Consider the following 22,282-nt stretch of genomic DNA (forward strand, 5'->3'; position numbering starts at 1 on the left):
TTTAAACGATGTTGATTGAGGGATAAATATTGGTCAGGACACCGAGGAGAACTCCCCTGCTCTTCTTCCAACAGTGGCCGTGGGATCTTTTACGTCCACCTGAGGGGGCAGACGGGGCCTCGATTTAACGTCTCATCCGAAAAACGGCACCTCCGACAGTGCAGCGCTACCTCAGCACTGCACTGGAGTGTCAGCCTGGATTATTGTGCTCAAGTCTCTGGAGTGAGTACTTGAACCCACGACCTCCTGGCTCAGAGGCGAGAGTGCCACCCACTGAGCCATGGCTGACAATAAACGACCAAGGTGCATCCAGTTCGCCTACCATCCCGTCTGTCACGATACGATAATGGAGCGGTTAATGTTTGCCCATAATGACATCGAGGAATACGCATCCACAGTGCTATTCTACATTAACAGCTGCGTCGAGGTCGTCACGACCCATAAAAATATCAGGACATACCCCAACCAGAAACGCTGGATGAACGGAGAGGTCCGCTTGCTGTTGAAAGCACGCGACGCAGCATTTAAATCTGGCGACGCGGCGGCTTACAGTGCAGCTAGGACCAACCTAAAAAAGGGTATCAGGACTGCCAAAAGGAAACAGACACTGCGGATAGAGGATCATTTCCACAACAACTCGGACCCCCGGCGCATGTGGCAAGGCATCCAGTCCATCACTGACTACAAGAGCAAAAACACCAGCCCCCCGGTTAGCGATGCCTCCCTTCTGGAGGAGCTTAACAACTTCTACGCTCGCTTCGACAGGGACAACAGGGAGCCGGCTACCAAAGCCTTGCCACCCCCGGAAGACCAGGTGCTCACTCTGTCGACCTCCGACGTAAGGGGTGTTCTACGCGGAGTGAACACACGAAAGGCTGCTGGACCGGATAGCATCCCTGGACGGGTACTCAAGGAATGTGCTGATCAGCTGGCTGATGTCTTCACCGCCATCTTCAATCTGTCATTGGCCCAGGCAGTAGTCCCTACATGCTTCAAGACCGCTACCATTATTCCTGTGCCAAAGCAAACGGCTGTGACGTGCCTGAACGACTATCGACCTGTCGCACTCACACCCATCATAATGAAGTGTTGAGAGAGACTGGTCCTGGCTCACATCAAAGCCAGTGTCCCCGCCTCTCTTGACCAACACCAGTTTGCCTATCGTGCAAACAGATCAACGGAGGATGCAATCACAACTGCTCTACACTCTGCACTGAATCACTTAGATGGTAAAGAGACCTACATCAGAATGCTGTTCATAGACTACAGCTCAGCATTCAACACTATCGTCCCCAACAAGCTGGCCACCAAACTCCACACTCTTGGCCTGAACACTTCCCTCTGCAACTGGACCCTGGACTTCCTAACAAATAGATCCCAGTCTGTCAAATTAGGTAACCACACCTCCCCCCCCCCCCCAACCCTGAACACGGGGGCCCCACAAGGATGTGTGCTGAGCCTCCTCCTCTACTCCCTCTTCACCCACGACTGTGTGGCTGTTCATGGTTCCAACACCATCATCAAGTTTGCGGATGATACCACGGTAGTAGGCCAGATCACCAACAACGATGAGTCAGCCTACAGGGAGGAGGTCCAGCATCTCGTGAAGTGGTGCGCTGATAACAACCTGGCCCTTAACATCAAGAAAACCAAAGAAATCATTGTGGACTTCAGGAAGTCTAAAGGCGGAAGTCACACCCCCATCCACATCCATGGGGCTGTGGTGGAAAGCTTTAAGTTCCTCGGAGTCCACATCACGGAAGATCTCTCCTGGTCCCTCAATACCTCCTCTCTGGTGAAGGCCCAGCAGCGCCTATACTTCCTAAGGAGGCTGAAGGGATGTAACCTGTCACCCCTGATCCTCTCTAACTTTTACCGCTGCACAATAGAGAGCATCCTGACAAACTGTATCACAGTATGGTATGGCAGCTGTAGCTACTATGACCAGAAAGCCCTGCAGCGGGTAGTCAAAACTGCCCAACGCATTACCGGCATCCGGCTACCGACCATAGAGCACATATACCAGAAACGCTGTCTACGGAGGTCACGGACCATCATCAAAGACCCTACCCACCCCAGCCACAGTCTGTTCGCCCTCCTGCCATCTGGGAGACGCTACAGATGCATTCGCACCCGAACAACCAGATTTAGGAACAGCTTCTTTCCCAGGGCTGTCATCCTACTGAACTCCACAAATAAACTCTAAAGCCTGCACATCTGCCAATGCACTTTATTATGGTTATGTTTATGTTAATGTATTACAAGCCAAACAAATGTTGAATGTTTAAATGTCTTAATCTAAATGTACACTCTCGGGAGCCGCAAGCCTACATTTCGTTGTACTGCACTTGTGCACTAACAATGACAATAAAGTTGATTATTATGATTATTATATTAACTAATCATGGCAATCGATGGTCTATTCTACTCTATGGCTTCCCTCTCCCTGTGCAATATATCAAAGTGAGGACCCAATCGCTAGAGCAGTGCAAGGTCCAATGGTGATGGGATTTGGGTTCCACACACTTCAAGCCACCGAGGGATGGCTCCAAGCGGAAGTGATGCAGAGTTCCCAGAGGGAGGAAGGGGGAAATCAGAGGCGAGAATTAATGAATGTCTTTAATGGCAAATAGAAATAGAATGTGCTCAAAGCCAGCCACGGCCTTCTCCATGTCGATCACCATTCCTCAATGGCTTCACTTCAGCAACAGATCACAAACTTCCACAATGAGAATGCCATATCCATCGAGCGACTGCCTCAAACACACCTCACCACCGTCACACAAATACCAACTACTGAAGTCACCCAACGGGGTCCGCAATCTCTTACTGATCACTTCAGGACTCGCCTACTAACGTATTCCTTTCTTCAAAATCCGAGGGGGCTTTGGGGAACTCAGTGGTGCAGTCTCAGCACTTTCACCGGTAGGAGGCTGGGGTAAAATCCAGTCCCTCCGCCCCCGTCCCTCCCCACATTTCCCCTCTCACTGCAACAACTGCGAAAGCAATTTCTAAACCCACTGAGCCATTTTTAAAACTGAACATTTACATAAGAAATAGGAGTAGGCTCTTCAAGCCTGCTCCGCCATTCAGTAAGATCATGGCTGAACTCTTGTATCGACTCCACTTTTCCGTCCTATCCCCATATCCCTCGATTCCCTTATCTATATCAGCCTTGAATATACTCAACGACTGGTCATCCACAGCCCTCTGGGGCAGAGAATGCCAAAGATTCACCGCCCTCTGAGTGAAGAAATTCCTCATCTCAGTCCTAAATGGCCGACCCTTATTCTGAGACTGTGACCCCTAGTTCTAGACTCTCCAGCCAGGGGAAACAGCCTCCTTTACTACAGGAGTTACCACTGGCGTTTACTGCTGTACCTTTTTGTCCATTTTGTCCAAGTCATACGCCTGAATGTGATCCTTCAGGTGTGGGAAAGGCAAGTCAAGTCTCAGGTCTTCCAGCGCATCGTCAGGGTGCGATTCCACAACTGGAAAGAAAACGTCTGCATCAGCCACCCTAAGGCCTTCAATTCACAATACACACAGTCAGTTTTATTGCTAAATTTATGTGGTGCCCCAACTGGTCTCAATGGTTCATTTCAATCTTAGCAATCCTCCTCAATGCATGGCAGACTCCCAAGAGAAAAGAAACAGTTTAACAAAATCTAAGGTACAAATTCAGGATTTTGAGCAAACATCAATGCCCCTTATAAAATTCAGGATTTGGATATTAAGCAAACTCCCCCACTGGTCGAGTGAGTAATTACAGGACAAGATTGTGTGTGTCTGTGAATTTGTGCCTGCGCCGGCTCTTTGGTCGAGCTCTCCAATTAGTCCCGCTCCCCCCTGCTCTTCCCCCAGAGCCCTGCAAATTTTTCCTTTTCAATTATTTATCCAATTCCCTTTTGAAAGTTACTATGAAATCTGCTTCCACCGCCCTTTCAGGCAGCGCGTTGCAGATCACAACAACTCGCTGCGGAAAATCCCATCTCGCCTCTGGTTCTTTTGCCAATTATCCTAAATGTGTCCTCCTGCCAGTGGAAACAGTTTCTCCTTATTTACTCCATCAATACCCCATATAATTTTGAACACCTCTATTAAATCTCCCCTTAACCTTCTCTGCTCTGAGGAGAATGACCCCAGCTTCGTCAGTCTCTCCACATCACTGAAGTCCCTTAATGGACTGGTTGACCATTTCTTTAAACCTGGCTTGACAGCACGCTTGGGTTAAGTTAAATGCATCAAAACCAAGCAGGAGTCTCACAATCGCTGTGCTCTGTAGTCAGATTGCGACCGAACTCCAGAGATATTCGGTCATTTTGCACCACTCTTAAGGAGAGATTGCAACCCAAAATCTGTGTCCTCTGGTTAAAGACCCACCTGCCCGTGGAAACAGTTTCTCCTTATTTACTCTAGCAATTACAAGAACTTGCATTTATATAGCACCTTTAATGTAGTGAAACATCCCAAGGCTCGTCACAGAGGCGATTATCAAACAAAGAAACAAGCCACATAAGGAGATATTAGGACAGGTGACCAAAGGTTTGGTCAAAGAGGTTGGTTTTAAAGAACAGCTTAAAAGGAGGAGAGAGAGGTAGAGAGGCGGAGAGGTTTAGGGAGGGAATTCCAGAGCTCAGGGCCCAGGCAGCTGAAGGCACGGCCGCCAATGGTGGAGCGATTAAAATCAGGGATGCACAAGAGGCCAGAATTAGAGGAGCGCAGAGGTCTCGGAGGGTTGTGGGGCTGGAGGAGGTTACAGAGATAGGGAGGGGCGAGGCCATGGAGGGATTTGAAAACAGGGATGAGAATTTTTTTTAAAAGGCATTGCTGGACTGGGAGCCAATTTAGGTCAGCGAGCACAGTGGATGATGGGTGAGTGGGACTTCTCATAATAAACCCCTCATAATTTTGGACACCTCTGTAGCCTTCTCTAGTCTCTGTGTTGTAGACATGCCCTTTAACAGTACATTGTAACGCTCCTGTGGTAATAAAACCGTGCAACATCTGATTCACCTTGAGCAGCACCACAGGAGAATCATTAGTGATGGTTGAGAAGTTGAATTATACAGAAGAAGCCTACCTGGGTGCTCCTTTACGGCCAGTCTCATGTAGCCAACCAGCCCGTACGTCCGACACACCAACAGCGGCACATCAGCATTCCAAAGGACAGTCGACAAACGCAGAAGGGAACTAAAATCAGCAAAAAAGGTGGTTATTTTATGGATAATAATAATAATAAACAACTTTATTGTCAGTTAGTGCACAAGTGCAGTACAACGAAATGTAGGCTTGCGGCTCCCGAGAGTGTACATTTTGATTAAGACATTTAACATTCAACATTCATTTGGCTTGTAATACATAAACATAAACATAATAAAGTGCATTGTGATGCGCTATCAATTACTCATAAAAGACTGAGAGTTAAGAGAGTAACTAAAGGCTTTTATTAACAAAAGAATGAAGGTCTGCCTCGAGTGGTCGACCGGTCCAGAAATACAAAGGGCTGGGGAGCAGTCACCTTTATACTAGGACTTGTGGGAGGAGTCAGCCGAGGCATGTCCAGGCATGTACACAGTGGAATACAAACAGTGGTTTACCACATTCACCCCTTGTTTAAAATTGAGTCCGGCGGGGTGAAGTGTATTAAAAGTTAGTGTATTGGAGTCTCTCCGGAGGTCTTGTCTGCCGCTGTGATCGGCGTGGCGACGGCAGGGGTAGTGGAGCTTCCGGCGTCGAGTCCTGCGTAGGCTGTGGCACAGGCGTGTCGTCCTCGTAGATGTCGAGCGGGTCGCGGGGCCCAGGCCTGCCGTCTGCTGGGGCTGGATATCGGATCGTTGGGGGGGGGGGGGGTGGTAGTGAGTAGTGGGTTACTGCGGCCCCCGAGGGTGCAAGGTCTCTTATGGAGACGGTGTCCTCCCGCCCGTCCGGGTATGCAATGTAAGCATACTGGGGGTTGGCGTGGAGGAGGTCGACCCTCTCGACCAGGGGGTCCGTTTTATGGGTCCTCACGTGTCTTCTCAGTAGGACCGGCCCTGGGGACGTCAGCCATGGCGGTAGCGATGTCCCCGATGTGGTCTTCCTTGGGAAGACAAACATTTTCTCGTGAGGGGTGGCGTTAGTGGCAGTGCAGAGCAGTGACCGAATAGAGTGGAGCACGTCGGGGAGCACATCCTGCCAGCGGGAGGTTGGAAGGCCCCTAGACTTTAAGGCTAGCAGGGCGGCCTTCCAGACGGTCGCATTTTCTCTTTCCACCTGTCCGTTCCCCCAGGGGTTGTAACTGGTGGTCCTGCTTGTGGCAATACCCCTAGTTAGCAGGTACTGACGGAGTTCGTCGCTCATAAACGATGAGCCCCGGTCGCTATGGATATAGCTGGGGGAACCGAACAGGGTGAAGAGGTCGTTCAGACATTTAATGACCGTGGCACTGGTCATGTCCGGGCAGGGGATGGCGAACGGGAAACGGGAGTACTCATCAATAATATTGAGGAAGTACACATTGCGGTCGGAGGAGGGGAGAGGCCCTTTAAAATCAACGCTCAGGCGCTCGAAGGGGCGAGTGGCTTTTATCAGGTGGGCCCTGTCTGGTCTATAAAAGTGCGGTTTGCACTCAGCGCAGACTTGGCAGTTCCTGGTCATGGTCCTGACCTCCTCAATAGAGTAAGGCAGGTTGCGGGCCTTGATGAAGTGGAAGAACCTGGTGCCCCCCCGGGTGGCAGAGGTCATTGTGGAGGGCCCGCAGTCTATCGATCTGCGCGCTGGCGCAGGTGCCACGCGATAGCGCATCCGGGGGTTCATCGAGCTTCCCGGGCTGGTACAAGATCTCGTAATTGTAGGTGGAAAGTTCGATTCTCCACCTCAAGATCTTGTCATTTTTGATTTTGCCCCTCTGCTTGTTGTTAAACATGAAAGCAACTGAACGCTGATCAGTGAGCAGGGTAAATCGTTTTCCGGCCAGGTAGTGCCTCCAATGACGCACAGCCTCCACAATCGCCTGGGCCTCCTTCTCAACAGCGGAGTGTCTGGTCTCCGGGCCTTGGAGGGTTCGTGAAAAGAAGGCCACGGGTCTCCCCGCCTGATTGAGGGTAGCGGCCAGGGCAAAGTCGGACGCGTCGCTTTCCACCTGGAAGGGGATGGATTCGTCCACTGCGTGCATGGTGGCTTTGGCAATGTCCTCCTTGATACGGTGGAAGGCTAAGCGGGCCTCTGCCGTCAAGGGAAAAGAGGTGGACTTGATCAGCGGAAGGGCCTTGTCCGCATAGTAGGGGACCCACTGGGCGTAATAGGAGAAAAACCCTAGGCACCTCTTCAGGGCCTTGAGGCAGTGGGAGTTCCATAAGGGGACGCATCCGGTCGGGGTCGGGGCCGATGACTCCGTGTTCCACAACACAGCCAAGGATGGCGAGGCGGTTTGTGCGGAATATGCACTTCTCCTTGTTATATGTCAGGTTCAGGAGTTGGGCGGTGCGGAGGAATTTTTCGAGGTTTGCGTCATGGTCCTGCAAGTCACGGCCGCAGATGGTCACATTGTCCAGATATGGGAAAGTGGCCTGCAACGCATTTTTATCTACCATCCGGTCCATCTCCCTTTGGAAGACGGAGACCCCGTTGGTGACGCCAAAGGGAACCCTAAGGAAGTAATAGAGGCGGCCGTTTGCCTCAAAGGCAGTATACTGGCGGTCCTCAGGGCGGATAGGGAGCTGGTGGTACGCTGATTTCAGGTCAATGGTCGAGAAGACGCGGTACTGCGCGATCTGGTTGACCATATCAGCTATGCGGGGGAGTGGGTAGGCGTCCAGCAGGGTGTAGCGATTTATTGTCTGGCTGTAGTCGATGACCAGGCGCTGCTTCTCGCCGGTCTTAACGACCACAACCTGGGCTCGCCAGGGGCTGGTGCTGCCCTCAATAATCCCTTCCTTCAGGGGCCGCTCCACTTCGGTTTTAATGAAAACCCTGTCCCCGGCACTGTATCGCCTGCTCTTTGTGGCGATGGGCTTACAGTCGGGGGTGAGGTTAGCAAACAGTGGGGGTGACTCTGAGTGTGGAGAGGTTGCACCTGGTGCGCGGCGGGCAATTTGGAAGCTGCTGGCTGCGGACTGTGAGTGGGGGTAGGGGTCCACCGTACGCCATCGTAACACTTTTAAGGTGGCACTGAAAATCTAACCCCAGCAGGACAGCAGCGCAGAGGTCGGGCAGGACCAGAAGTTTAAAATGATCGTACACGGTCCCGTCTACTACGAGTGTCACCACGCAGTAGCCGCCGATGTCCGCTGACTGGGACTCGGAGGCCATAGAAATCCGCTGGTGCGCAGGCAGGACTGGGAGAGAGCAACGCCGCACCGTGTCGGGGTGGATGAAGCTCTCCGTGCTCCCAGAGTCAAAAAGGCAGATTGTATCGTGACCATTTACCTTAATGTCCATTGTGGAGCTGGCCAGCTGGTGCGGTCTCGCTTGGTCCAGTGTAACGGATGCCAGCGTAACGGATGCCAGCGTAGGGGTCGGTGTGTCGCTGCGGGTATCAGATGAGGCGGTGTTGGGGGCCTGCTGCGTTCTGGCTGTCGTCCAAGATGGCGGCGTCCATGATCCCCATGTGGCTGGAGGCGTCCAAAATGGCTGCTGTACCGGTGGTTCGCACATGGCCGGGGAGGCCCAAGATGGCGGCCCGCATGGCCCACACGCGGCGCTGCTGGGGTTCGAGGTGGCTTTGGCCCTGCAGACGCTAGCGTAGTGTCCCTTCTTCCCGCAGCCCGAGCAGATCGCGTTTTTCGCCGGGCAGCGCGCTCTGGGGTGTTTTGCCCGGCCACAGAAGTAGCATTTCTGGCCTTGGGGCACTGCTGTCTGGCCTTGGGACACTGCTGCGGTAGTTGGGCCGTTGCTGGGGTGTGGCTGGGGTGGCACGGCGCTATGAGGCGGTCCTACCGTGTCCCAGGCTGTCATTCCCCGCGGCGTCCACGGTGCAGAGGAGTAGGCATCCATGCCCCGGTAGGCTGCATCCAATGATAGTGCGAGTTCAGAGGCCTTGTTGAGGTCGAGGTCACTCTGCTCCAACAGTCGCTGTCGGGTGTAATTGGATCTGTGGCCCGCTACAAAAGCGTCCCAGATAAGTTCCTCTGTGTACACGGCGGCCTTTACATCCTTACAACCACAGGCCCGGCCAAGCACAGACAGTGCCTGAAGGTATTCCACAGTCGATTCCCCAGGTTGTTGTTTACGACTCCCCAGAAGGTGCCTGGCGTACACTTCGTTCATTGGGCGCGTGTACTGGTCCTTGAGGAGCTTGATAGCGTCCGCGTACGAGGTCGCGTCTTGGATGACCGAGTACACTCGGTGGTTCACTTTGGAGGTCAGGGCATCCAGTTTGTCCTCGTCCGATTTGATTGCTGCGGAGGCGGTCAGGAATTTTTCGAAACACTTAAGCCAGTGAGTAAACTTGGTGGATGAGTCCGCCTCCCGATGATCTAAGTCCAGGCATGCTGGTGTGAGGATCTTCTCCATTATAAAAATTTTGTTAATAAAATTGATGCGCTATCAATTACTCATAAAAGACTGAGAGTTAAGAGAGTAACTAAAGGCTTTTATTAACAAAAGAATGAAGGTCTGCCTCGAGTGGTCGACCGGTCCAGAATACAAAGGGCTGGGGAGCAGTCACCTTTATACTAGGACTTGTGGGAGGAGTCAGCCGAGGCATGTACACAGTGGAATACAAACAGTGGTTTACCACACATTGGCAGATGTGCAGGCTTTAGAGTTTATTTGTGGAGTTCAGTAGGATGACAGCCCTGGGAAAGAAGCTGTTCCTAAATCTGGTCGTTCGGGTGCGAATGCATCTGTAGCGTCTCCCAGATGGCAGGAGGGCGAACAGACTGTGGCTGGGGTGGGTAGGGTCTTTGATGATGGTCCGTGACCTCCGTAAACAGCGTTTCTGGTATATGTGCTCCATGGTCGGTAGCCGGGTGCCGGTAATGCGTTGGGCAGTTTTGACTACCCGCTGCAGGGCTTTCCGGTCATAGGAGCTACAGCTGCCATGCCATACTGTGATACAGTTCGTCAGGATGCTCTCTATTGTGCAGCGGTAAAAGTTAGAGAGGATCAGGGGTGACAGGTTACATCTCTTCAGCCTCCTTAGGAAATATAGGCTAAGAACACGGTCATATATAAAAATTGACAAACAGCACTCCTGCTGTTAGGCTTACTTGAACTTTGGTGCTTTTCTTGGGTCAGTCGGGTGTTTGACGTGCGGAAAACCAACCATGTTTGAGGTAGCCTGGCGGTTCTGGTACTGGACTCGCAATCCAGAGGTGGAGAGTTCAAATCTCGCCATGGTAAAGTGCGAATCTGAATTCAATAAATCTGGTACTCTTTGGCCTGGCATCAGATAACATGGCCATGAAGCGGACGGGTTGTTGCAAAAACCCAACTGGTTTACTGAAAATTAACAAATAGCAACCAGCTGACTAGGTGTCAGTGGGTAGCACCTTCAAGTGGGTTCAAGTCCTCACTCCAGAGACTCGAGCACAAAATCTAGGCAGACACTCCCAGTGCAGTGCTGAGGGAGTGCTGTACTGTCGGAGGTGCCGACTTTCGGATGAGACTTTAAACCAAGGCCTTGTGTGGACTTAAAAGATCCCATGTCACGATTTCGAAAAAGAGCAGGGGAGTACAATATTCATCCCTCAACCAACATCACTAACAACAGATGATGTGGTCGTTATCACATTGCTGTTTGTTGGAGCTTGCTGTACACAAATTGGCTGCTGCGTTTCCTACACTACAACAGGGCCACACTTTTTTTTTTATAAAAAGGACTTAATTTGGCTGTAAAGTGCTTTGGGAGGTCTTAAAAGGAGCTACAGGAAACTTTGTGTTATCCGGAGGCTAAATGTCCGGCAAGCTCGAGCCACCGGCAAAAATCAGGAGCCGTTGTTTTTCTTTTCGTTGCTTTTTTCTCTCAACAGTCAAGCTCTGCAAGGTCTGTAGCTAAGCAACAGCTTCAGCTAGAGACGCTACAGAGACGCTTGCCGACTGTTTAGAAGCTGTTGCTAAGCAACAGGGTTTGTTGATTCACACGGAGCTGAAAATCTCCGTATGTTTCAACATTAGCGCTGGAGTATCCGGCAGTTTTGAGGGAACGGCAACAGCTCGGTCCCGTCGGTGCCGGATAGCACAAAGTTTCCTGTGCATGTTTCCATGCACCTGCTGCCCTTGTCCTTCTAGGTGGTAGAGGTCAAGGGTTTGGGAGATGCTGCCGAAGAAGCCTTGGCGAGTTGCTGCAGTGCATCTTGTAGATGGTACACACTGCAGCCACAGTGCGCCGGTGGTGGAGGGAGTGAATGTTTAAGGTGGAGGATGGGGTGTCAATCAAGCGGGCTGCTTTGTCCAGGATGGTGTCGAGCTTCTCGAGTGTTGTTGGAGCTGCACTCATCCAGGCAAGTGGAGAGTATTCCACCACACTCCTGACTTGTAGGGGCCTGGAGGGGAGGGGAAGAAAAATGACTGAAAAAAGGTAAATGGAGAAGTATTATAAAAGTTGCTGCTTACCTTTCTGGGAGTTGAGTAGTAATCACCATGTTGAATCTGAAGAAGAATGTGGGATCATTTTCAAGCAGCTGTTCAAGGCTCTGAAAGAGTCGATACTTAATTTCTCAGCCAATTCCAAAAAAAGACATAAAAAAGTGACAAAATACAGAACATTTTGCTTCAAATAAAAATATCCCCCCCATTATCCTTTCCTTCACAAAAGCTGCTGGCTTGTTGTACAAACCCAACTGGTTCACTAAAGTCCTTCAGGGAAGAGTCCTATTAAAGCTGGTGATGACCAATGTGCCCCCTCATTTTTTGGGGGTGCGCAGTCCCTTTAACGGGCTGCACGGTCCATTCAAAATACCACACAGGTACGACATCTCCCGTTAAGAAGCCGGTAAGCGGCCTGCACAGGACTTCCAGACGGCTGCACAGCCGCGTGGCCGCACAGCTTAGCGGGATTGTTGGTTGGGAGTTCTCCTGACCCACACTCCCATCCAACAGCACCCGACCCGCACCCCGCCCAATGAGTGGGTTGTCCTATGAGGAGAGATTGCGATTGGGCCTATACTCTCTGGCGCTTAGAAGGGGTGATCTCATTGAAACGTACAAGATTCTGAGGGGGATTGACAGGGTAGATACTGAGAGGTTGTTTCCCCCTGGCTGGAGAGTCTAGAACTAGGGGGCATAGTCTCAGGATAAGGGGTCGGCCATTTAGGACTGAGATGAGGAGGAATTTCTTCACTCAGAGGGTGGTGAATCTTTGGAATTCTCTGCCCCAGAGGGCTGTGGAGGCTCAGTCATTGAGTATATTCAAGGCTGAGATCGACAGATTTTTGGACTCTAGGGGAATCGAGGGATATGGGGATCGGGCGGGAAAGTGGAGTTGAGGTCGAAGATCAGCCATGATCTTATTGAATGGTGCAGCAGACTCGAGGAGCCGTATGGCCAACTCCTGCTCCTAATTCGTATGTTATGTCCAACAGCACACCGACCAACACTCCACCTACAGCGCCCTGAACAACACCAGCAAAAACAGATTATCTGATCATTCAGCATGTGTTCTTTGAGGGATGGAGTGGCTGACCCTTTAGCATAAGTGCACTCCGAAAGTAATTCATTGTCATAGAATCGTACAGCACAGGAGGAGGCCTTTCGGCCCATCGTGCCTGTGCCGGCTCTTTGAAAGAGCTCTCCAATTAGTCCCACTCTCCTGCTCTTTCCCCGTAGCCCTACAAATTTCTCCTTTTCAAGTATTTATCCAATTCCCTTTTGAAAGTTACTATTGAATCTGCTTCAACCACCCTTTCAAGCCGTGTATTGCTGATCACAACAACAGGCTGCATTCTCCGCCTCTTGCCTCTGGTTCTTTTGCCAATGATCTTAAATCTGTGACCTCTGGTTACCGACGCCCCCCCCCCCCCCGCCACTGGAACCAGTTTCTCCTTGTTTATTGTGTGGAAGAGTTTGTGAATATTCAATGCAATGCAGTAAAATCTTGGATCCTGCTCGACACAAACATCCTCACCTCCTCCATGAAGTTTCCGCTGACGTCGCTATTCAGCTCCTGCAGCAGCTCCATGGCAGCTTGGGCTCGGTTCTGAATTCAAAGGGGAATAGAAATGCCAAACCTTTATTTTTTTTCCCCAGCTATTTGCCTACTTAAAAACAGCTTCTCTTCCCTTACAAAGTATTTACAGCACAGAAACAGGCCACTCGGCCCAATAGATCTGTGCCGGTGTTTATGCTCCACATGATCCTTCTCTCACCTTTCATCATCTCACCCCATCAACATATCCCTCTATTCCTTTCTCCCTCGTGTGTTTATCCAGCTTCCCCTTAAATACATCTGTGCTATTTGCCTCAACCACTCCCTGCGGTACCGAAAGAAGTTTCTCCTGAATTCCCTATTGGATTTATTAGCGACTATCTTATATCTATGGCCCCTAGTTCTGGTCTCCCTCACAAGTGGGAACATTTTCTCTACGTCCACCCTATCAAACCCCCTTCATAATCTTAAAGACCTCGATCAGGTCACCCCTCAGCCTTCTCTTTTCTAGAGTAAAGAGCCCCAGCCGGTTCAGTCTTTTCTGATAGTTATAACTTCTCAGTTCTGATATCGTCCTAGTAAATCTTTTTTGCACCTTCTCCAGTGTCTCTATATCCTTTCTATAATATGGAGACCAGAACTGTTCACAATACTCCAAGTGTGGTCTAACACAGGTTCTATACAAGTTGAACATAATGTCTCTGCTTTTCAATTCTATCACTCTAGGAACGAGCCCCAGTGCTTGGTTTGCTTTCTTTGTGGCCTTATTATCAACGTGCTCTGTAATTGTTTTGGGTGCGTGGGCCCTTTAACTGGCTGCGCGGCCCATTCACTTTTTTGTGCATGCGCGTTACTTCCATTCAAAAGCTGGCGAGCTGCCTGCGTGGGACCTCCAGACCACTGCGCGACCGCGCAGCTTAGCAGGAACGATGCTCATTACCCTTCCCTTCCCTCTCTCAAGTGCTGAATCCCGCTGCGGCACAGTTCACGCAGGCTTTTGCGCTGCCTGCCCCCAGAGCTCTCAGCTGCAGCCGGCACCCGCAATACACGCACATGCGACGACGCCCAGAAGAATTGTTTCACATCACAGCTTTTAAATTTAAGAAACACACACACAAGAACTCACCATGCCAATGCTGCTTTTTGTCAGGAAGAAGCTGCAAGTGAATGGAATACAGTTTAGTAAACAGAATAAAATACGGCACTCACTTCTCACATTTGCGGTCTGAGTCAGGAGGTAATGAATTCCCAGCACTGTAACCCCCAAAGACATTTAGATAGGAACAGGAGGAGGCCATTCAACCCCTTGAGCCTGTTCTGCCATTCAATGAGATCATGGCTGATCTGTATCTCAACTCCATTGAACAAATTCTCCTTTGACTCCACTCACTTCCTCCAAATAAAAGGTGATGCTATGGGAACCCGTATGGGTCCTAACTATGCCTGCCTTTTCGTGGGATCCGTGGAACATTCTTTGTTTCTGTCCTACTCACATTCCCTCCCTCCCCTCTTTTTACGGTACATTGATGACTGTATCAGTGCCGCTTTCTGCTCTAACCCCAAACTGGAAAATTTAATCAACTTTGCTTCCAATTTCCACCCCTCCCTCGCCTTCACATCTCCATCTCTAACTCTTCCCTTCCCTTCCTCGACTTCTGTCTTCATTTCTGGGGATAAACTGTCGACCAATACCCACTATAGGCCCACTGACTCCCACAGCTACCTGGACTACACTTCCTCCCACCCCGCATCCTGTAAGGACTCTCTTCCATTCTCCCAGTTTCTCCATCGCATCTGTTCTAGTGATTCCACCTCCCACACCAGTGCTTCCAATGTCTTCCTTTTTCCCTTAACCGAGGATTCCCCTCTACCGTGGTTGACATGGCCCTCGACCATGTCCGTTACATTTCCCGCTCTTACCCCTTCCTCCCAGAAAGATGATGGAGTTCCCCTTGTCCTCATCTTCCACCCCACCAGCCTCCACATTCAACGGATCATCCTCCGTCATTTCCGCCACCTCCAGCGCGATCCCACCACCAAACACATCTTCCCTTCCCCTCACCTTTCAGCATTCCGAAGTCACCATTCCCTCCGCGACACCCTGGTCTACTCTTCAATCACACCAAAACATCCCCTCTCCTCCCCTTAGCACCTTCCCGTGCAAGCTCAGGGGATGCCCTTTCACCTCCTCCCTTCCAGGGCCCGAAACACCCCTTCCAGATGAAGCAGCGATTTACTTGTACTTCTTTCAATTTAGTAATCTGTATTCGCTGCTCACATAGAAACATAGAAGATAGGAGCAGGAGTAGGCCATTCGGCCCCGCGAGTCTGCTCCGCCATTCAATGAGATCATGGCTGATCATCCAAATTCAGTACCCGGTCCCTGCCTTCTCCCCATATCCCGTGATCCCTTTAGCCTTAAGAAATATATCCAACTCCTTCTTGAATATATTTAATGAATTGGCCTCCACTGCCTTCTGTGGTAGAGAATTCCACAGGTTCACCACTCTCTGGGTGAAGAAATTCCTCCTCATCTCTGTCCTAAATGGCTTACCCCTTATCCTTAGACTGCGACCCCTGGTTCTGGACTCCCCGACCATCGGGAACATCCTTCCTGCATCTAGTCTGTCCAGTCCTGTCAGAATTTTATAAGTTTCAATGAGATCCCCTCTCATTCTTCTAAACTCCAGCGAGTACAAGCTCAATCAACCCAATCTCTCCTCATACATCATTCCTGCCATCCCAGGTATCAGTCTGGTGAATCTTCGCTGCACTCCCTCCATGGCAAGAACATCCTTCCTCAGATAAGGCGACCAAAACTGCACACAATACTCAAGGTGTGGCCTCACCAATGCCCTGTACAACTGCAGCAAGACATCCTTGTTCCTGTATTCGAATCCTCTCGCTACGAAGGCCAACATACCATTTGCCTTCTTAACCACCTGCTGCACCTGCATGCTTACCTTCAGCGACTGGTGCACAAGGACACCCAGGTCTCGTTAACTTCCCCTTTTCCCAATCTATTGCCGTTCAGATAATAATCTGCCTTCCTGTTTTTGACACCAAAGTGGATAACCTCGCATTTATCCACATTATACTGCATCTGCCATGCATCTGCCCAATCACCCAACCTGTCCAAATCATACTGGAGTTTCTCAGCATCCTCCTCACAGCACACATGCCCACCCAGCTTTGTGTCATCTGCAAACTTGGAGATATTACATCTAGTTTCCTCGTCTAGATCATTAATATATATTGTGAATAGCTGGGGTCCAAGGACCGATCCCTGCGGTACCCCACTAGTCACTGCCTGCCACTCGGAAAAAGAGCGTTTATTCCAACTCTTTGCTTCCTGTCTGCCAACCAGTTCTCTATCCAAGTCAATACCTTGCACCCAATCCCATGTGCTTTAACTTTACACACTAATCTCTTATGCGGGACCTTATCAAAAGCCTTCTGAATGTCCAAGTACACCACATCCACTGGTTCTCCCTTATCTATTCTACCAGTTACAGCCTCAAACAATTCCAGTAGATTAGTCAAGCACGATTTACCTTTTGTAAATCCATGTTGACTTTGTCCGATCCTGTCACTGTTTTCCAAATGCTCTGCTATTACATCTTTTATAATGGACTCTAGCATTTTCCCCACTACCGATGTCAGGCTTACTGGTCTATAATTCCCCGTTTTCTCTCTACCACCTTTTTTGAATAGTGGGGTAACAATGAGGGAGAAATGGAAGAGAGGGGGCTTCGGAGGGGGTTAAACCATGGGTGAAAAGTGAAGGAGGTGGTGGCAGGGTGAAGACGCTGAGGGAGGGAGTTCTAGAGGTTGGGGCCAAGGAGCGCTCTGGCCCGTGCATTCTCCTACGTATAAAAATGACATATTAGGCTTTAAACCGCGCATGGGACAAAATAAAACGTCTCTATGTTTAAGGACTTACTTATTGCCAACATCCTCCCCAGCCACAGCACTGCCATCCACGATGGTAAAAGATCCAATTCCTGGGGACCAGAAGAGTGGGAGCGAAAATTTCAGATGTGTCTGGTTGGTTATTAATCACAATCATTGGTTCTTTTTGTTCCAATCTTACCAGGGAGTACCAAGTTCTTCAGGATTTCAGTGCCTGTGGCACTGGCGTTAATCAGACAGACGTGAGCGGCCTCTAGTGCTTCCTGTCCATGGTCACCCCACAGCCTAAGGGAGAAAACCCAGGTGGTGGCATTAAACTTTCCAACTTCACTAACAAAAAAAAAACACACACACACATACCCGTACTCAACAAATATCTATCTACATCAGCCTTGAAAGCTCCAACTGACCCCCAGCATCCACAGCCTTTTGGGGGAAGAGGGGTGGAGATTCCCACTCCCCTTTGTGTGAAGAAGTGCTTTTTGACATCACCCCTGAACAGCCTGGCTCCAATTTTAAGGTTATGTCCCCTTGTTCTGGACTCCCCCCACCAGAGGAAATAGTTACACTTTATCTACCCTATTGAATCCTTCCATCATGTTAAACACCTCGATTAGATCACCCCTTAATCTTCTATAGTCAAGGTTTCTGCAACTGGGAGGCTACAACTGATGATTGGATGGGAAACAAGGTTCCTTCATTCAATCTGGTCTAAACATAGAAGATAGGAGCAGGAGGCCATTCGGCCCCTCGAGCCTGCTCCGCCATTTAATGAGATCATGGCTGATCATCCAAATTCAGTACCCTGTCCCTGCTTTCTCCCCATATCCCTTGATCCCTTTAGCCTTAAGAAATATATCTAACTCCCTCTTGAATATATTTAATGAATTGGCCTCAACTGCCTTCTGTGGTAGAGAATTCCACAGATTCACCACTCTCTGGGTGAAGAAATTCCTCCTCATCTCTGTCCTAAATGGCTTACCCCTTATCCTTAGACTGTGACCCCTGGTTCTGGACTCCCCCGCCATCGGGAACATCCTTCCTGCATCTAGTCTGTCTAGTCCTGTTATAATTTTATAAGTTTCAATGTAGCGAGGCCATGCACACTACAAGATCCGAGGCTCCACCCCGGGTCTTGGTTGGCTTAAGTGATCTCATCTGGGGGAGCAGTGGTAGCTGTACAATTGGCTTGGGTGTTGCTGGACCGAGAGAGGGCTCCTTGATTGCAATAACAACTTATATATTTATATAGCGCCTTTAATATAGTTAAATGTCCCAAGGCGCTTCACAGGAGCATTATTAAACAAAAGCTGAGCTGCATATGGAGATATTAGGGCAGGTGACCAAAAGCTTTGCCAAAGAGGTAGGTTTTAAGGAGCAACTTAAAAGGAAAGAGGCGGAGAGGTTTAGGGAGGGAATTCCAGAGCTTAGGGCCTTGGCAGCTGAAGGCACGGCCGCCAAAGGTGGAGCGAAGGAAATCGGGGATGCGCAAGAGTCCAGAATTGGAAGAGCACCGAGATCTCAGAGGGTTGTAGGGCTGGAGGAGGTTACAGAGTTAGGGAGGGGCGAGGCCATGGAGGGATTTGATAACAAGGATGAGAATTTTAAAATCGAGGCATTGCCAGACCGGGAGCCAATGTAGCTGAACGAGCACAGGGGTACTGGGCAAACGGGATTTGGTGCGAGTTACGACATGGGATTACTATCCAGTGACCACTGTCTGTGCTGATGTTGGTCAGGGCAGTGGTGGAGATGCTAGAATTGGCATTGGTGTCTCTGGGCGAGAGAGAAAACAAAATAGCCAGGGTTCCTGATCCTCATCATTATCTTGCGCATTCTGCTGGTGGGCAGCCATGTGTGGACATCAGATAAGGACATGATGGGGGTCTGGGTTTGGCCACGGTGCCTCGAATTGCCCAATAGTCTGCTGACACAAATTAACTCTGTTTGGACCAGATATTCTGACACTCTGTAAGCAGACTTCCCCCAGCAGTCCCACAGCCGGCTCCCATTCATCCCAGCAGCAAACTGGAAGACCCCACTTTATCCAAGGGGGGGGGGAACGGGGTCAACTGAAGGGGGGGGGGGGACGGGGTCAACTGAAGGGGGGGGGGACGGGGTCAACTGAAGGGGGGGGGACGGGGTCAACTGAAGGGGGGGGACGGGGTCAACTGAAGGGGGGGACGGGGTCAACTGAAGGGGGGGGGACGGGGTCAACTGAAGGGGGGGGGACGGGGTCAACTGAAGGGGGGGCGGGGGTCAACTGAAGGGGGGGGGCGGGGGTCAACTGAAGGGGGGGGACGGGGTCAACTGAAGGGGGGGACGGGGTCAACTGAAGGGGGGGACGGGGTCAACTGAAGGGGGGGGGACGGGGTCAACTGAAGGGGGGGGACGGGGTCAACTGAAGGGGGGGACGGGGTCAACTGAAGGGGGGGGACGGGGTCAACTGAAGGGGGGGACGGGGTCAACTGAAGGGGGGGGACGGGGTCAACTGAAGGGGGGGGGACGGGGTCAACTGAAGGGGGGGGGACGGGGTCAACTGAAGGGGGGGGACGGGGTCAACTGAAGGGGGGGGACGGGGGTCAACTGAAGGGGGGGGACGGGGGTCAACTGAAGGGGGGGGACGGGGTCAACTGAAGGGGGGGACGGGGTCAACTGAAGGGGGGGACGGGGTCAACTGAAGGGGGGGACGGGGTCAACTGAAGGGGGGGGACGGGGTCAACTGAAGGGGGGGGACGGGGTCAACTGAAGGGGGGGGACGGGGTCAACTGAAGGGGGGGGACGGGGTCAACTGAAGGGGGGGGACGGGGTCAACTGAAGGGGGGGGACGGGGTCAACTGAAGGGGGGGGACGGGGTCAACTGAAGGGGGGGGACGGGGTCAACTGAAGGGGGGGGACGGGGTCAACTGAAGGGGGGGGACGGGGTCAACTGAAGGGGGGGGACGGGGTCAACTGAAGGGGGGGGACGGGGTCAACTGAAGGGGGGGGACGGGGTCAACTGAAGGGGGGGGACGGGGTCAACTGAAGGGGGGGGACGGGGTCAACTGAAGGGGGGGGACGGGGTCAACTGAAGGGGGGGGACGGGGTCAACTGAAGGGGGGGGACGGGGTCAACTGAAGGGGGGGGACGGGGTCAACTGAAGGGGGGGGACGGGGTCAACTGAAGGGGGGGGACGGGGTCAACTGAAGGGGGGGGACGGGGTCAACTGAAGGGGGGGGACGGGGTCAACTGAAGGGGGGGGACGGGGTCAACTGAAGGGGGGGGACGGGGTCAACTGAAGGGGGGGGACGGGGTCAACTGAAGGGGGGGGACGGGGTCAACTGAAGGGGGGGGACGGGGTCAACTGAAGGGGGGGGACGGGGTCAACTGAAGGGGGGGGACGGGGTCAACTGAAGGGGGGGGACGGGGTCAACTGAAGGGGGGGGACGGGGTCAACTGAAGGGGGGGGACGGGGTCAACTGAAGGGGGGGGACGGGGTCAACTGAAGGGGGGGGACGGGGTCAACTGAAGGGGGGGGACGGGGTCAACTGAAGGGGGGGGACGGGGTCAACTGAAGGGGGGGGACGGGGTCAACTGAAGGGGGGGGACGGGGTCAACTGAAGGGGGGGGACGGGGTCAACTGAAGGGGGGGGACGGGGTCAACTGAAGGGGGGGGGACGGGGTCAACTGAAGGGGGGGGACGGGGTCAACTGAAGGGGGGGGACGGGGTCAACTGAAGGGGGGGGACGGGGTCAACTGAAGGGGGGGGACGGGGTCAACTGAAGGGGGGGGACGGGGTCAACTGAAGGGGGGGGACGGGGTCAACTGAAGGGGGGGGACGGGGTCAACTGAAGGGGGGGGACGGGGTCAACTGAAGGGGGGGGACGGGGTCAACTGAAGGGGGGGGACGGGGTCAACTGAAGGGGGGGACGGGGTCAACTGAAGGGGGGGACGGGGTCAACTGAAGGGGGGGACGGGGTCAACTGAAGGGGGGGGACGGGGTCAACTGAAGGGGGGGGACGGGGTCAACTGAAGGGGGGGGACGGGGTCAACTGAAGGGGGGGACGGGGTCAACTGAAGGGGGGGGACGGGGTCAACTGAAGGGGGGGGACGGGGTCAACTGAAGGGGGGGGACGGGGTCAACTGAAGGGGGGGGACGGGGTCAACTGAAGGGGGGGGACGGGGTCAACTGAAGGGGGGGGACGGGGTCAACTGAAGGGGGGGGACGGGGTCAACTGAAGGGGGGGGACGGGGTCAACTGAAGGGGGGGGACGGGGTCAACTGAAGGGGGGGGACGGGGTCAACTGAAGGGGGGGGACGGGGTCAACTGAAGGGGGGGGACGGGGTCAACTGAAGGGGGGGGACGGGGTCAACTGAAGGGGGGGACGGGGTCAACTGAAGGGGGGGACGGGGTCAACTGAAGGGGGGGACGGGGTCAGCAGGAGGTCAATGTTCAATACAATACAATACAAATCGCTTTATTGGCATGATAAGGTACATCTTATGTTGCCAAAGCATCAAAATACATTTATGGTTGAACACATAAACGCGGTTCCATTCATACAGTGGGTCGCTCTGTGGGCCGGTCAGGGGGGAGGGTCTGGCTCTCTCTCTCTCACTCACTCTCCCGGGGTGGGCCGGCCCCGGGCACCCAGCTCTCTCTCTCGGGGTGGGCCGGCCCCGGGCCCCCGGCTCCGGCTCTCGCGCGCGCGCGCTCTCTCTCTCACCGCAGCTGCCGGTCATATTTCTCCTCCTTCCTCCGCCGGCCGGAGCCGCCACCCGCCGCCATGGAGACCCGGGGTAAACACAGCCTCCCGCCCGCCGAGCCACAGATTCGCCAGAGACAGGCTGTCAGTAGCGGCGGCTGGCCGGAGGGGGCGCTGTCCGCGCAGCTCAGCCCGCACCGGGTCTGTTAAAGGAACAGTGACAGCACCCCCTGGTCTGTTAAAGGGACAGTGACAGCACCCCCTGGTCTGTTAAAGAGACAGTGACAGCACCCCCTGGTCTGTTAAAGGGACAGTGACAGCACCCCCATGTCTGTTAAAGGGACAGTGACAGCACCCCCGGGTCTGTTAAAGGGACAGTGACTGCACCCCCTGGTCTGTTAAAGGTACAGTGACAGCACCCCCCGGTCTCTTAAAGGGACAGTGACAGCACCCCCTGGTCTGTTAAAGGGACAGTGACAGCACCCCCTGGTCTGTTAAAGGGGCAGTGACAGCACCCCTGGTCTGTTAAAGGGACAGTGACAGTCCCCTCAATTTAGAGTGTAATTATCAGATAGTGTTACAGCAGTTTGGGAAAGAAAGAATTTGGGGGTGAAAA

At 52.5% G+C, this 22,282-nt stretch overlaps 1 protein-coding gene across 3 annotated transcripts in view; it reads right to left on the reverse strand.

Annotated features, from left to right (window-relative positions):
• The window catches only part of nae1 (nedd8 activating enzyme E1 subunit 1), a 44,923-nt gene extending 23,101 nt beyond the window's left edge, over nucleotides 1-21,822 (reverse strand). The window contains exons 1-8 of one of the 3 annotated variants that reach the window (XM_085991864.1): nucleotides 21,688-21,822; nucleotides 17,163-17,266; nucleotides 17,013-17,073; nucleotides 14,196-14,226; nucleotides 13,049-13,120; nucleotides 11,539-11,618; nucleotides 5,084-5,193; nucleotides 3,382-3,491 (exon numbers count right to left, since the gene is read on the reverse strand). In XM_085991864.1, the coding sequence (XP_085847990.1) occupies nucleotides 3,382-3,491; nucleotides 5,084-5,193; nucleotides 11,539-11,618; nucleotides 13,049-13,120; nucleotides 14,196-14,226; nucleotides 17,013-17,073; nucleotides 17,163-17,266; nucleotides 21,688-21,749 (630 nt within the window). In that variant the 5' untranslated portion in view covers nucleotides 21,750-21,822. Of the gene's footprint in view, nucleotides 1-3,381; nucleotides 3,492-5,083; nucleotides 5,194-11,538; nucleotides 11,619-13,048; nucleotides 13,121-14,195; nucleotides 14,227-17,012; nucleotides 17,074-17,162; nucleotides 17,267-21,583; nucleotides 21,650-21,687 lie in introns of those variants that run through there. The other 2 variants (XM_085991865.1, XM_085991866.1) reach the window with 2 other exon arrangements.
• Nucleotides 21,823-22,282: the final 460 nt, after the last annotated feature.

This window comes from Somniosus microcephalus, chromosome 6 (genome assembly GCF_052327205.1).
Source record: "Somniosus microcephalus isolate GS21.2 chromosome 6, FLI_Smic_1.0, whole genome shotgun sequence".
Lineage (NCBI taxonomy): Eukaryota > Metazoa > Chordata > Chondrichthyes > Squaliformes > Somniosidae > Somniosus > Somniosus microcephalus.